This window comes from Drosophila innubila, assembly GCF_004354385.1.
Source record: "Drosophila innubila isolate TH190305 chromosome 3R unlocalized genomic scaffold, UK_Dinn_1.0 2_E_3R, whole genome shotgun sequence".
In the NCBI taxonomy this organism is placed as follows: Eukaryota; Metazoa; Arthropoda; class Insecta; order Diptera; family Drosophilidae; genus Drosophila; species Drosophila innubila.
In genome coordinates, this window is record NW_022995380.1 from 3,240,423 (window position 1) to 3,255,073 (window position 14,651).

Genomic DNA, 14,651 nt, shown 5'->3' on the forward strand with positions numbered 1-14,651 from the left:
AGCCACAGAACAGTTGAGATGATGGGGAAAACCTCAGCTAAGCGAAATTTGATAAGTGCATAAAAAGGAGACCTACAAACAAATGGTGGCCCAAAGAAAACCCAGCTATCCGGCATGGAACTTCAAGTATTTAACTAATATAAACAAAGCAACTGCAATCCACAATCCTCAATCCACAATCCTTCAGAGCTCTTCGTTTTATTCTCTCCGTGATGTGAACATGTTAGACAATTAAGCGTCTTAAGGAACTGTGTGAATTTGTCATCAAGTACCAAGCATTGCTACTAACCTGTGACCAATTGACAAAGTGTCCTTTTGACCAGGTTACAACTCTTGAGTTTTCCATCTACAACTCTTCGATTGACTTTCTAAGTACCTGCTGTTAGTTCTGCTTTTGGCATGACAGTTTGTTTTGTTATCGTTATCAGACAGGTTAAGCTCGATAAATGCAAACAACATTTGAGCACACATTTTACTTACTTCAGTCTGTAATTGATGTGCGCATAAAAGATAATTACAATTGTGTTTGAGTTAATTATTTCTCCACTGACCAATAATATTTAGTGCATCATTATTTTGTCATTTTTAACTACCATTTTACTTTCATCAGTTTTCAAATGTATGTGCTCATTAATTTCAATAATTCACTTATTATTTTATTATTCCCACCTTAAAAGTATCGACTACAATAAACTTTAATCTTGGTTAAATATGTTATTATAATTCCTTAAATTATACATTTAAATCATTCTTTTTTTTAATTTTATCATAATTTTATATTTTAAGCAAAGGTTTTGAAAAATATTGCACAAGTCTTAAAAAAAATGATTTAAGATTTGTCAAGAACATTGAAATGGTTAGGACCCTTTTATGACTCGATCAATCTCACCCATCTTATCACATTTAACATGTGCCTGCTTTAAATCTAAAGTCAAATTAAAAATATCATTTTCATAGATAATCTTTGCTTAGCATCTGTCCAAATAATTACTTAAAGAGCTGCCACCTTTAAAGCAAAGAATAACAGTCCTAACTACTAGTACAATAACCGAAACGTCAGGTTGTTTATTGATAACAATAATGATTAATTTAGACTCATTGTTCACAATAACGTCAGTAATTATTGTAGTTAAACGATAAAGAGAAATATTGGAACTAAGCAAATTAATTAATAAAATGCCGTAAATACAAAAATGAATAAAAGTAAAGCATACTCAAACTGCTGCAGGTGAGTGTGTTCGGCTGTGTAATACCCGGTATCCGCATTTATAAAAAAATTCAATAAACAAAAGCGCTTGGTCCACAATGGCTCTGATCAAAAGTGCAGATACCCAACATTGTATATTTGCATGCATGCTACATTACCTAATATACCCTTTGTTCTTTTCCATTACCGGGTCTAATCAGAGACGTGATTGATTTGGGCATACTCGTATCAATCAGAGGGCAGCTCCATTATGGAAACATACTCGAATTTGTCTGTCTTTCGATAAGGTTTGCCTCGCCAAAAATGGAATTGACGATGCGTATAACGGGGCGTATGATTAATTTACAACGCACTTGTAAATTAGAAAAAGCAAAATCTACTCGCACTTGTTCAGTTGTTGTATTCGTTGTTTTCATAGTCGTCTGCAAAATGTGTTCGAGGCTTTCAGTTATGAGCTATCACTTGTTATCTTTGCACTGTATTGAGTTCCATTATCTTATCGCGCATGCTTTGTACATGTCGGGGACAAATTAAAGCGCCGATATTTCTGAAACTATAGTTCAATGAAAAGATACCTAAGTGCATGGAATTTTCTATGAGAGTGTGTTTTTTATTTATTTTATTTTTATTTTCGCCTAGATGCGTCACTTGTTTGTTTGTTTATTGATTTTAAATAAATACTAAGAACTAAATAAAATTCCGACTGATATTTTAAAAGAAAGCTTAAACGTTGTTGATATTTAACGATTTAAGCATTTAATTTGTTTTTACTTTAATTTATACATTCAGTTCGCCTTTATTAACAAAATAGCGAGAGCCAGGAAACCAGTTATCAGAGGCAGTGACTGAGGTGCCGAGTTCCTTATGCAACTGTAAGCAAAGCAAAATTTATACAGATTAGAGTTGATTCATTAATTTAATTTCAAAACATAAAGTGGTTGACATGATTAAAACGAAACTTTTTATATATTTTTAATTAAGAAAATCGATTCATTTAATTTATATTTTCTATAAAAGAGAAAAGTTAATCGAAAAATTTAAGATTAGATATTGTAGTGGATTTGTAATATCGATGACATAGTTGAGTTGAGTGAAGGCATTTCAAACAGTCTCTGAGTCAAAGATTAAAAAATATTGAAAAAAATGTTTAATTTGGAAATAGTTTTGAGTTTCCATCTTCATGATGTTAGAGTCATAAAGCTGTTCTATAACAACTATTCTCCCATTAAAGTCATTGAAAATCATTGATCTCATTAATTAATGATTTATTTTTCATTTTTTTTAATGTGCATTCAATTAAGGGATGTTTGAAGGATTGAAAACTTACCCATCTTGAAGGATGGTGGTGTAGTTGTTGTTGGTAAAGTCCTTGTAAAAACCGGCAGCATAATTGTTGACTGACTTAATACCGGCGTCATTGTATTTGCCATCGCGACCCAGAATAAAGCCATAGCCGGTACTGGAGTTAGCGGCATTGGTATATCCGCATCCGATGAGGTAGTTTGTTTGAACCAACTGGAGGAGCTTGATGAACTTATAGTTTTTGCCATCCAAGGTGACACTGTAGCCAGTTGTGGCATTGGGAGTCAGAGTCAAACGCTGTGTGGGCTCATTGATGTCCTGCCACAGAGATGTTGGCGTAGTCGAGTGTGAGGCATTAAAACTCAAGGTTTTGTTGTCGCTAAGCAGCTCCGCACGGAACTGCATGCAGGCATTGGTGTTGTCATTCGGATTACGGGCCAACTCCAGCCAGCTGCCGAAGAGCTAATAGGGTTGTTTTAGGCCGGATCACCTCATAACTTCTAGACTGCAATACTTACTGCGGTATCATTCCAATCCATACTTTTCACAATTTCACTACAACTTTGAGGCGTGGGAGGAACATCATCGGCCAAAGCCTGGCCAGAAATTAGAGCCAAACTGGCTACCATAAAAATCACAATTTTGCACATGATCACAGGCTTTATATTTGTCTGTTTTCCAACGTTTGATTATCTACTCTTTAGCGAAAGCCGCGCGGGTTTCTTTTGTGGCACGAATCGATTCGTTGGGAGGGTCTCGTAATACTATCGCTTCGCCCTTTAGCAGAGTTGTATTTATAGCCATTTGATTTGCTGTATATGTGCAGGGTATATATTGTAGAATTTATCAACAGACCATACACATACATAGTCGTAATCTTCGGTGCGGCTTATATTTTTCTCTGGCTGAAGTCTCTTATATTGTTCAGTTTGGCACAATACAAATATACACAGTCAAGAAATTATTTGATATAATTATTTTTTTATGTAGTTGAACATTGAAAGAACGTGGTTGTCATAGTTGTCAGCTTTTCTGAAAACCATGAGCAACTATTGTGAGTTTAAGAAAGATTGAAAAAAAGGAAAAGTTTTTTTTTAATGGCCATATTCAGAAAAATCTTCTACTCATTTTTCTGAGAAACGATCTTTGAGCACCAACTAAATGTTACTTATTGTATCGATTACTATATGATTTAATATATCAATAAGAAGAAATTCTTTAATCTTGATAAATTTGTTAGATAATAATACTGTAAAATATTCGGTTTTAAAATCATTATGACTATTTGATTTTCAACATGACAGCTATGAATAGAAAGCTCACAATTTAATTTCAGTTTATTGCTAATAATAATAAAGTGATAGAACCATTTTTTACAATAAAAATAGCGCTTAACTAGTAAATACTTCAAATAAATTATGTTAATATCGATTTGTATTTAAGTTGTTAATGTATTGTATTTTAATTTATCATAGACTTGCCGTTAAGTGACCTTTTTTATTTTGTAAAAACAATTTCTTGTCTAACTTTATATAAATATCATTGAAGTGAATTTCGAAATGTCTTGAGACTATGACTAACCATGGTAGCTTAGGTTATCATACAGTTCTTCCATGCTCAAGTACACTTCTTGATAAAAAAAATTCCCTGATTCTAACAGTTGTCAAACTTTTTAAGACTCTAGTTGCCAACGAATGCACTTAAGTTTTACTTCTGTGGTGTTAGTTCAATAAATCAATATTTCAATATGTTTCTCTAGGAATGTGTTTTTTATTATTTAATTTCTTTTGTTTTTTGCCTAGATGTGTCTTTTGTTTGTTTATTGACACAGTTTCGTTTTTAAATAAACACTAAAAACTAATTAAAAGTCTGACCGATATTCTAAAAAACGTGACGTGAATTAAGCATTTAGTTTTTTCGCTTTAACTTTTACATTTAGAGCGCCTTGATTAACAAGACAGCGAGGGCCAGGAAACCAGTTATCAGAGGCACCGACTGGGATGCCGAGTTCCTGGTGCATCTGAAAACAAAAGAAATTACATATATACAGATTAGAGTTGATACAATATTTTCATTTTATTTAAATACAAGTTGAGATGATCGTAACGAAAGGTTTTTGAATCATTATATATATCGTTTTATTAAGTTATGATCCTCAATAATTTTCTAATTATAATTGATAATTATATTAAGGCGATGCATAGAAAAAAAGTAGTTGATCTAGATTCTAGAATATGAATGAATGATTTTTGAGTCATTATCAATATCATATCACAGGGTGGAGGCTAGTCTTCTAAGCATTAAGAAAAGACTTGCCATTCGTATGGTACCCAGTAGCTAAAATTTTAAGTCTCATTTGTATATATTTTTACCAGACCAAACTTGTTTCTTTTGTAGTGATCGCGTTGATGAAGGAGATGAAAAAATGATAATCGATGAGCTCGAAGACCAAGGACCAAAAAAAGCGATTAATCTTTTTTAATCTGGTCTTCATACGCATATACTAATTAAATTCTTTGGTTATAAATGTCCAATTCATCTCGAAATTATTCTGGTTTTCCGATCATTTTATCACTTGCAAATAATGACGAGCATTCTGGGCAAACTAGCCAGCCCTGTCTTTATGCGGGTTACGTTTAAAGATATTTTAATTAACATAATTAATTATTCCCAAGTTTGTTGTAAAGTCGAATTATTATGTTATACTAAATTTTCTCCAGCCAGTCTTTTTATCTTTGAATGTCATCGTAGAATAACTAAATATTTTTCCTAAAAATCAAAATACTAGCTTTAGTTGATATAATAGAGGTTGTGGTTGAACCGCCTAAAGAAAAGGCTGGGCATTAGAGGGCTCAGGTATTTCAATAAAAACAATTTCTCAAGTATTTGGAAAAAAATATCAAAAGTTATCCACTTTTTATTTTATAGCAATTAATAAAATGTTAATTTTTCGTTTTTAGCTTTACCGGACTTAAATACTTGGGTTAAATTCAATCCGTAAAAATTTGCAAAATGGAAATTAAAACCGATAAGTGTATTCCCTTCTGTAAAAACTATCCGAAAGTAAATTCCGCATCAGGATATTAAAAAGACACAGTTGTCCTTAAATATCTTTTAGCTCATTAAAAATTAGTTTAAAATGTTTTAATATTAACTAGAACGATACTTTCAAAAGAACTTAGGTGGTTTGTGATCAAGAATGTTGTATATATTGATGACTTACCCATCTTGACGGACGATAGTGTAGTTATTGTTAGTAAAGTCCTTGTACAACACGGCGGCATTATTGTTGACTGTCTGCAGACCGGTGGTATTGTATTTGCCATAGCGACCGAGAATGAAGCCGTAGCCGGTACTGGAGTTAGTAGCATTGGTATATCCACATCCGACGAGGTAGGTGCTGTTGACCAACTGGAGGAGCTTGACGAACTCATAGTTTTTGCCATTAAAGGTGACATTGTAGCCAGTTGTGGCATTGGGAGTCAGAGTCAAACGCTGTGTGGGCTCATTGATGTCCTGCCACAGAGATGTTGGCGTAGCCGAGTGTGAGGCATTCAAACTTAAGGTTGTGTTGTCGCTGAGGAGCTGCACACGGAACTCCATGCAGGCATTGGTGTTGTCATTCGGATTACGGGCCAACTCCAGCCAGCTGCCGAAGAGCTAATAGGGTTGTTTTAGGCCGGATCACCTCAAAACTCCTAGACTGCAATACTTACTGCGGTATCATTCCAATCCATACTTTTCACAATTTCACTGCAACTTTGAGGCGTGGGAGCGTCATCGGCAAAAGCCTGGCCAGAAATTAGAGCCAAACTGGCTACCATAAAAATCACAATTTTGCACATGATCACAAATTTATATTTTTTTTTAGCAATTTTTTATATACTTTAAAGTTTAGCCGCGCGGTTTTTTTTTTGTGGCACGAATCGATTCGTAAAGAGGGTCTCGTAATACTGTCGCTTCGCCCTTTGACAGTAGTGTCTTTTATAGCCATGTGGCACGCAGATACACACTCAATGTATGTTTGTTGGCCTTATCTACACCCACACACACACACACACAAAAACATAGTCGCAATCTTTGGTGCAGCTTACTTTTGTCTCTGGCTGACGTCTCTTATCTTATTGTTCAGACTGGCACGATAAATACAGTTTGTCAAGAAATTGTTTTGACAAAATATAAAAAAAACATATATCTTTTTTATATATATATTAGTTAAACACGATGGATCAAATTCATACGTTTAAAACTTATTTTAAAATTATAAGCAAAATAAATAAGATTTAATTAAAGAAACGGTTTACTTTTCTTAAAAAATATGGACATTGTCAGGAAAAAATTCAAATGGAACCAAAACTTAAAACTAATCAAAAGCTATCATTTTATGTCGCATGATTATTGCTATATAGCCACTATGTATATTATAGTTTAAGCCCCCAAATCGATAGAACCTATACTTCTGCAATCTAAATACAGTTAAGGGATTCAAAGATAATAAAATCAATTTGTTTTTAAGTTAATACTATCTTATATTTTACCTGGAATGCTCCTATGTGGTTTTTTTATTTTGTCAAAACAAATACTTGTCTCACTGTATATGTATATCATTGAATTGAATTGCGAATTGTCTAGAGACTATGAATAATCACGGCAGCTTATGTTATCATAAAGTTGCACCGTGCTCGAGTATACTTCTTGATAAAAAATTCCCCTGATTTTTAACTCTTTGAGACTCAAATTGTCTGCGTGTGCCCTTAAGTCTTATTTCTAGTGAATTGAAGCCTTGGACTTCATAAAATAATTACTTATACAATATTGTATCCAAATGTCCAACAAATTTATTGATAGAGATTTATTGAAGAGAGTCTTGCTAAAGTGCGTCATAGTTTATTGTTTTTATTTTACTTATGATATCATTTTCATTTATTATCTGCCAAAGATATTACTTTTCCGCGTTTTCACAATTAAGATAAATAAATGACAACAGTTCCTTTCACATTTAAGATGATTAATGCAATGAAAAAGATCGACTTTAATGTTTTACAACTTCCTTTATAAAGTTCTGTCTTTTTTACAATGTAAATATAATTATTGAATAAAACCCTATCAAAAATTAAAATCAAGAATTCGGGTATGTTTGTATAATAAACAAAGACAAACGTGTACCCATCAGAAAGCATAGCTATTTTTTATTTTGTGATTTTTTGTTATCTATGCATACTGATAAGATAATTTCAATACTGATGTCACGATACTTGGGAAATTTTTATAAATTATTTTAATTGATTTCACTTCTCTTAATACCCAATTGAAAAGTCAACTGAAATATTTTAGTTATTTATATGTATAAATTATTACAGAAACTTGGCAATTAGAGGCGTATAAAAATATCGTTGCTTATCAAGCACATTGAATGAGTCAATAAAAATACCGTGATTAAATTCTGATCAATTTTGAATTGAAGACAGTCAACAGTTAAAATATATCGACAAATGGTCGGAAGTTACCGTTCTTATCTTACTAGAAAAAATAAAATTTGATGCGTATTTTCCCATTGAATGCAGTTCAATTATGTGAAATTGTCATTTAGTAAGGCAGTGGCTTTCCCAACATTGGCCATGAATCATTTTCTTACCTAAATACAAATATGACAACACAACTGAATTAAAACTGTAATTTGTAATTCTGAATAACAAAAGATATATTTACAAATTGGTTTACCAACACTGGCAGTTTACATGTGCAGTGATAAAAAGGAACAAATAAAAAGAGAATTATTTAGTCAGAAGATAAATGACAAAGGCAAATACGGCATAGAAGACTGTAAAAGCCGTCGAGGGATCAGCTCCGTTTCCAGTACATCTGTAAGAAAAAAATACTTCGTATAAATCTAGGGTATTTAAAGTGAATAAACTACATACGTTTCATCTTGAGTGATCAATGACATGCTTCCATTAGCAAAATTTGAAGATATCGCCGAACTTTGACTTTCCAGAGAATCCAAAACCACAGTGGATAGAGTGCGATTTCTGGCGATGATCATGCCAAATTCGGTGGAGTTATCGGTAGCATTGGTATAACCACAGATGAATGCAAAGCTTGTATAATCGGTGTCCAGAACTTTAAAGACCGTGTACGGCATAGAAGCTGCGGGATTCGAATATGTGAAATTGTAGCCAGAGGGTTGAGCAGTGCCATTAGCAACAGTCAGTGTTGCATTGATGGTCTGATTAACATAGGGATAATCCGGGGTGTTCGAATAAGTCGTATCAATGATCACATTATCTTGAGTCGCATTCAACACAGTCACATTGATTTCCGTGCATAACATGGAACCGAGAGGTTGACGTGCAATTTCCCACCAAATGCCTGCGAACTAATGGGGAGAATCTTAAATAATCCGGTCGGAACTTTGCTGATACCTTGAACTTACCTTGTCCAAATCGAGGGCTATGCTGCTGCTGACATTACAGGCCAATGGTGAGCTGGCAACTTGAGCGTTAACCGAGTGACCGGAAAACAAACCCAGTGCCAGGAAGACATAGAGAGCTCCCAGTCCCAATATGTTGCTCTTGGAAGACATTCTGCAAATGATTGCCGTGTGTCTTGGATCCAGTTACCAAAGCTTCTGATTCTCATGAGTCCACCACAAACTGAATGCACTCATAATTGACGCTAATGAGCTTCTAATTAATCATATGATATCATTGCTCCGATAAAAAGACCCGCACTTAGCCAGTGTTGACAAGTCCAGTTTCAGTTGCCATACGAATACTTGCAGTGTTGGTTAACAGTGCGTAGATAAATGTGCGAGGCCACTTAACAGATTCAGGGTATTTAATCATGTGATGGGTACTCGCTGAGTATTTAAGACCCTCAACTGCAATTACTATCGACTTCAGTTCAATGTGTTGTGTAACTAATGATATCGTATTGAACTTTGGTGATAAGTAAATAGATCACATTTTAAAGTGGTCTGTAAACATTTGGAATTGAAGGTCCTAGCGTCACAGTGTATATGATATTGATAAGTCAATCGATGCATCTATGCTCAAAATGTTTGTCAATTGAACAGCAATGTTTTTATTTTGAAAATCCATAATTAGGTATTCACGGGATACCCCTGGCAGTAATTATTGTCAAGTAATCCTAAAACAACATTACCGTCATTTCAATTTTCATTGTTATCCTAATTTAGTTTGCTGTTTGCAATTTATCATTGGTACATTTTTTGAAACTAGACACAATTTTCTTCATAAATTTTGAGTAACTCGCATAGAATTTTCTATAAATATATCGGGTGAATAATCTATAAACTGTAAATTTAATTTGTGCAGTTTTTCTACGCACTTATGTCAGTGTCGTAGTGCTGATTAGTTCATAAACTCTTGAAAAAAATTTAACCTCGAAGTTCAATCTCCCATTACTAAATCGAATATTCCGTTTGCGTATTATGTTTTTATATTCAAGTTTATTCTACGGGAAAGTTTTTATTCATTTTGTCAAAACGTTTATTTTTTAAAGCATAGAGCTTAATTTCAAGTTACAAATTTAGCTCAAATTTAATTCAAAAATGTAGGAAATGTAGGAAAATGTTAGCTCAATATAATTGTTGAATTTAAGTTAATTTTTTATTAATATTTACAATTTGTTAAATGTACTATTTTAGTTTTTTTTAAATATTTTGAAAAATACTTTCAAGCTCAGTCAAACCAAGCTTTTCTTAAGAAAAATAAGCCGATAATTAAAAAGTTTATTTTTATGATCCTTAGATCTAACGGTAAACAATTGTTGCCCTGTTGAACACGGAAAATCCAGTTTTGTGTGGTAAATAAATTTTAAACTAGTTACATTTTGCAGTTTCAAGATCCTATAGAAAATATGTGCAGAGGGGGAGGAGGAGAGTCGAAGAGAGGAAGTTACAACTTTTTGGTACAGTTGACACACATTCCGTGTCATTCGGTCATATTCGTAGGCGTGAAAACGACTCCCGAGACACTCGACAACTTTGCACACCAAACCATATTTCAGCTACCCATGTAGTAGCTCGGAGTAGGAGTAGTGCCACGCCCACAACAGCACAGTGAGTGCGAACTTTGTTACAGGCAGTGTAGCCAGGTATGGAGCTCTGTCCCTGTTATTTAATTAAAACCTATTGCAAGTTGTGCCCGAATAAGTTGAGAAAAGAGTTTTTGGCATGTCTTAATAATTTAATTGGGCCATGTGTGAAATTTTAATGAATAGAAACGCACACACACAAACACATATGCATACACTCACAGACATATGTGGGAGAGTGTATGCATTTGGGGACCTAAAAGTTTTGATTAACCTAAAGTGGAGTTGAGCTGAGTACAAAATAGAACTAGTATCTCCAGGCTAAAATTCAAAAACTTTTGTATAATTACTTTTGCAGTTAAGGAGTGCATAAAATTTCAATTAGCAATTAAAATGGGTTAAATAAGCGCCAAGTTCCTAAAAAAAAAAACAACTATCTCTTTCTAGTGAATCAGACAGATGATGACTTCCTTCTAGCTCAAGTGACAGGTGATCTACAAAAATAGCAATTCGATTAAACACGATTTAATAATATAAGTCTGAGTGTTCCTGGAATTATAGTAGTATTGATAAGATAAGAAATAATTAAAAATTTCTCAAAATCAGATTGCAATTCCAGTCAGCAAACGATAACAATGTGAATCCATCATTGCTTAAACCTATTGTTTCTAGACTTTTGGGATAACAAACAACAAGAACAGTAATAAAGTAGAAGACAACAGTTACAGTCTTCACACTAATTCAATTTGTTTAAGATAAGCTAATGTCGTCAACGCGAACATTGAATTATAGTTTCTTTTCGTGGAAAAAATAGATTAATTGTGTTTACTTTGTGGTTGCTTAAGGCACAGTGCAAGTTAAGAGTAATCAGTTAAAGAAACACTAAGATTGCAGTTTTGCATTGCCTTTAGTTGCTCTTAAAATATATTAGCATTTACTCATTGAATTCTCAATTTAAATTCAAGTGTGTTTGAAAATGCAAGAAATTCAATTGATAAACGAATGTTCTCTATTAATAGAATCACAACATCAAGCAGGCAATGCATGTGTTTTTTTGTGTTTTTAAGCAAAGCTTAACTTTAATATTATTTGGTTATTGCCTTAGGTCAGTTTTTGTAAATAAAATGCGGCTAGTTAGTTCCGGTTACCTTTCCAACGATATAGTTTAGGACATATCTGTAGCCTTATGGTTTGAAAATTGTTTTGGTTTCAGTTTTAGCGGGAAATAGAGTTTTCCCGCTAAACTAGTGGTGCTGCTTTCGTCACTAGCGCGAACTGCCGTTCGCAGTGATTAATGTTATGTTAATTCATTTTATGTTAATATACATATTTTCTTTTAACTCAATAGTTCATTAAGCTATGTTAATCTAAAAAGTTAAATTTTCATATATTTATTTATGTTTGATGGTTAGTAAAGTAAATTTTCTTTTATTTGAACATTTTAAAAGTTAAAAGGGTCAATTAAATTTACCCTTTGTACGAATTGAAGTTTTTTAGGTATTTATTTATTTAATAAATGGTCATTAAATCTAACTGCCTCGAAGATGTGGGTAGCGAGCATATAACTGTCTAGGGGGCTCGACTGTAGCCCCCTTGTTATACCCAAAAAAGGGTATAATGTGTTTGGCAGAATGTATGTGACAGGCAGAAGGGGGCGTGGAGGACCACCCAAAGTTTATATATTCTTGATCAGGATCAACAGCCTAGTCGATTGAGCCATGTCTGTCTGTCTGTCCGTCTGTCTGTCCGTCTGTCTGTCCGTCTGTCTGTCCGTCTGTCTGTCCGTCTGTCTGTACGCCTGAGACCATAAGAGCTAGAGACTTTTTTTATTTCAGTTTAATCATTTCCTCTCGCGACATGTCGCACGCGATATTTTGTTCAGTCAGGTATTTTTATGGTTTTTGTTTACTTCGTGTGAATTATATTTTAATTTTTGTAGTCCCTATTAAGCTTTATTACTAGAATTGAAGCGTTCTCTTAGTATTTTCATTACCTTTATGTTCCTAATAGAAAGTTTTCTTCAAAAAATAATTATAATGCAAACATTTCATTTTGGAATTCAACTTTTGGCCAAACAGGCAAAAATATAGAAAAACTGAATTTATTCAAAGATGCAGTCGGTATGCTCAAACTAATAAACTAATTCATGTGTAAAATGTTTAAACAAGTAACTTGATAATGTTTCTTATTGAAAATTTCACAAGATGTGATTTTTTGTTCAATTTTAAGTATTTGGTTTGGTTTATAGTAAATGATACGCTCTTTGTTGAGTATGTTGTACTTATACTAATTATAATAATTAAATATGCCTTAATAATTTTTTTGTATTCAATGTTTTCAAAACCATAGTAACTGTAATTGCCTTTCTTAATGAGGAAATTGAAAGCTTCAGTCTAATTGCCGCACTTCATATAAATCTTCACACACATTCTCATTCCCATTTCAACAAGTGTGCGTATTTACGTATTTAATTACTCAACAAGCTTTGATGCTCTCATCTCCAGTTCGCATGCGAGTTAAGTTGCAAGTTGCCTGAAAGTGCAACTTACTCAAGTGCACATGCATGTATGTATGTATGTATGTGTGTTTCTTGTTCTCAAGTCTTAAGGCTGCGAAGCTTTTGGGACATTGCAACCGCAGCAAAGTGCGAAGCCACCAACGCACACATTTGCATATCCACACAAGCACACACACACACACACACACACACACACACACACACACACACCCACGCACACACTAGCAAGTAAAATAATTAAGTTGTTTATCTTAATGCAAACATTTCTCTTACTGCAAGTAACTGTTAATTACACTCTCAGCGCTTTATGCAAAATGTAAAAAAAAGGACGCAGCAAGGAAACTTTCTATTAAAGTGAAACTAGCACAAGACACACCCATACAAACATACAAACATACATACATATATGTATATGTATGTTCGCAGAGCTTTGCTTCTTTTACTTCTTTGTCTTGAGCTTCCTTTGCTCTTACTGCTGCTCACTCTCTTTTGCTTTTGTGGCCTCTGTTCGCTCAAGTGCGCATTGCGCAAGCCAATTAAAATTTTAAAATAAGCACATTAACTGCATGCAGAAGCGCTAAACTGAACACACTCACATACTCTTTCGCCCCCGCACTCCTTTCACTCTCTTTATACACACACATTTGCATGTATTTCTGTCCGTGTAGCACAACGTGCTCATATTTAATTTGCTGCAGATTTACGTCTCTTACAGTTGACAAGCGACATTGACAATGTTGTGTTCCATACAGGGTGTGTAAGAGTCGAAACATCCTTTTTCGCATATATCCCATCCCATTTCTGATTAATTAAATTATCGACATTTTATATTCATAATTTGATTTTAATTATTATTCATATCTGCTTATAGAAAAATGAACTAATTGTTAATTGTTAATTACAAAAAATTGTTAAACTAACTATTTGGCATAAGTGCTAATCATTTAATGTAATTGATATTTTAATGTACGATTAACTGGCGTTTAACATTATAAATTCGATTAAATCGTTTGCGTTTTCATAAAAGACAGATACATAGAAAAGAGCCTCCATAAAGTTTGTTAAATTTCGGTATACGTAAGATCTCATATATCTATATATATATATATGAAGATAGACCTAGTGCTGATATGCTGTCAATGTTCGTATATAAAAGTATATCATAAAACTGAATAAAAACATTTTATTTACAATCAATATATATGTAGTTACCGATTTTTGTAGGTTAACATAAATGCCTAAACGGGTATCTATTATCGACTATCGATTAACATTAGAGTTTCTTGGAAGAACTACATCAAATTCCATTACGAGTTATTATTGACTTGTCATACTATTTACAAAGACTTTAATGATAGTCTTCTCGAGTTCTCAGTTATGATAAGGATAGTTTAAACTTTAGGGATTAAAACTTTTGTACTGATATTGATAGTATCGGAAACCAGGTGTGCTATTTTACACGTACATAAATGCCTCCCAAAATTGATATGTAATATTCAAAATGAGAACCTAAAAAATTGGGATAGTTAAAGCGGAAACTATATACAAATTATAATGAAAATAAAA

At 33.4% G+C, this 14,651-nt stretch overlaps 3 protein-coding genes across 3 annotated transcripts; all 3 read right to left on the reverse strand.

Annotated features, from left to right (window-relative positions):
• Positions 1 to 1,964: 1,964 nt before the first annotated feature.
• Positions 1,965 to 6,442, reverse strand: LOC117790446. Its single transcript, XM_034629901.1, has 4 exons — positions 6,331 to 6,442; positions 3,028 to 3,135; positions 2,535 to 2,971; positions 1,965 to 2,077 (listed from the first exon to the last, which is right to left on the reverse strand). The coding sequence occupies exons 1-4, from the start codon at positions 6,352 to 6,354 to the stop codon at positions 1,993 to 1,995; spliced, it is 654 nt and encodes a 217-aa protein (XP_034485792.1). The 5' UTR covers positions 6,355 to 6,442; the 3' UTR covers positions 1,965 to 1,992.
• On the reverse strand, positions 4,295 to 6,389 carry LOC117790447. Its single transcript, XM_034629902.1, has 3 exons — positions 6,226 to 6,389; positions 5,733 to 6,169; positions 4,295 to 4,529 (listed from the first exon to the last, which is right to left on the reverse strand). Exons 1-3 carry the CDS (start codon positions 6,352 to 6,354, stop codon positions 4,445 to 4,447), a joined length of 651 nt encoding a protein of 216 aa, XP_034485793.1. The 5' UTR covers positions 6,355 to 6,389; the 3' UTR covers positions 4,295 to 4,444.
• A 1,731-nt stretch (positions 6,443 to 8,173) lies between the features above and the next one.
• On the reverse strand, positions 8,174 to 9,149 carry LOC117790496. Its single transcript, XM_034629957.1, has 3 exons — positions 8,943 to 9,149; positions 8,431 to 8,885; positions 8,174 to 8,371 (listed from the first exon to the last, which is right to left on the reverse strand). The coding sequence occupies exons 1-3, from the start codon at positions 9,090 to 9,092 to the stop codon at positions 8,284 to 8,286; spliced, it is 693 nt and encodes a 230-aa protein (XP_034485848.1). The 5' UTR covers positions 9,093 to 9,149; the 3' UTR covers positions 8,174 to 8,283.
• Positions 9,150 to 14,651: the final 5,502 nt, after the last annotated feature.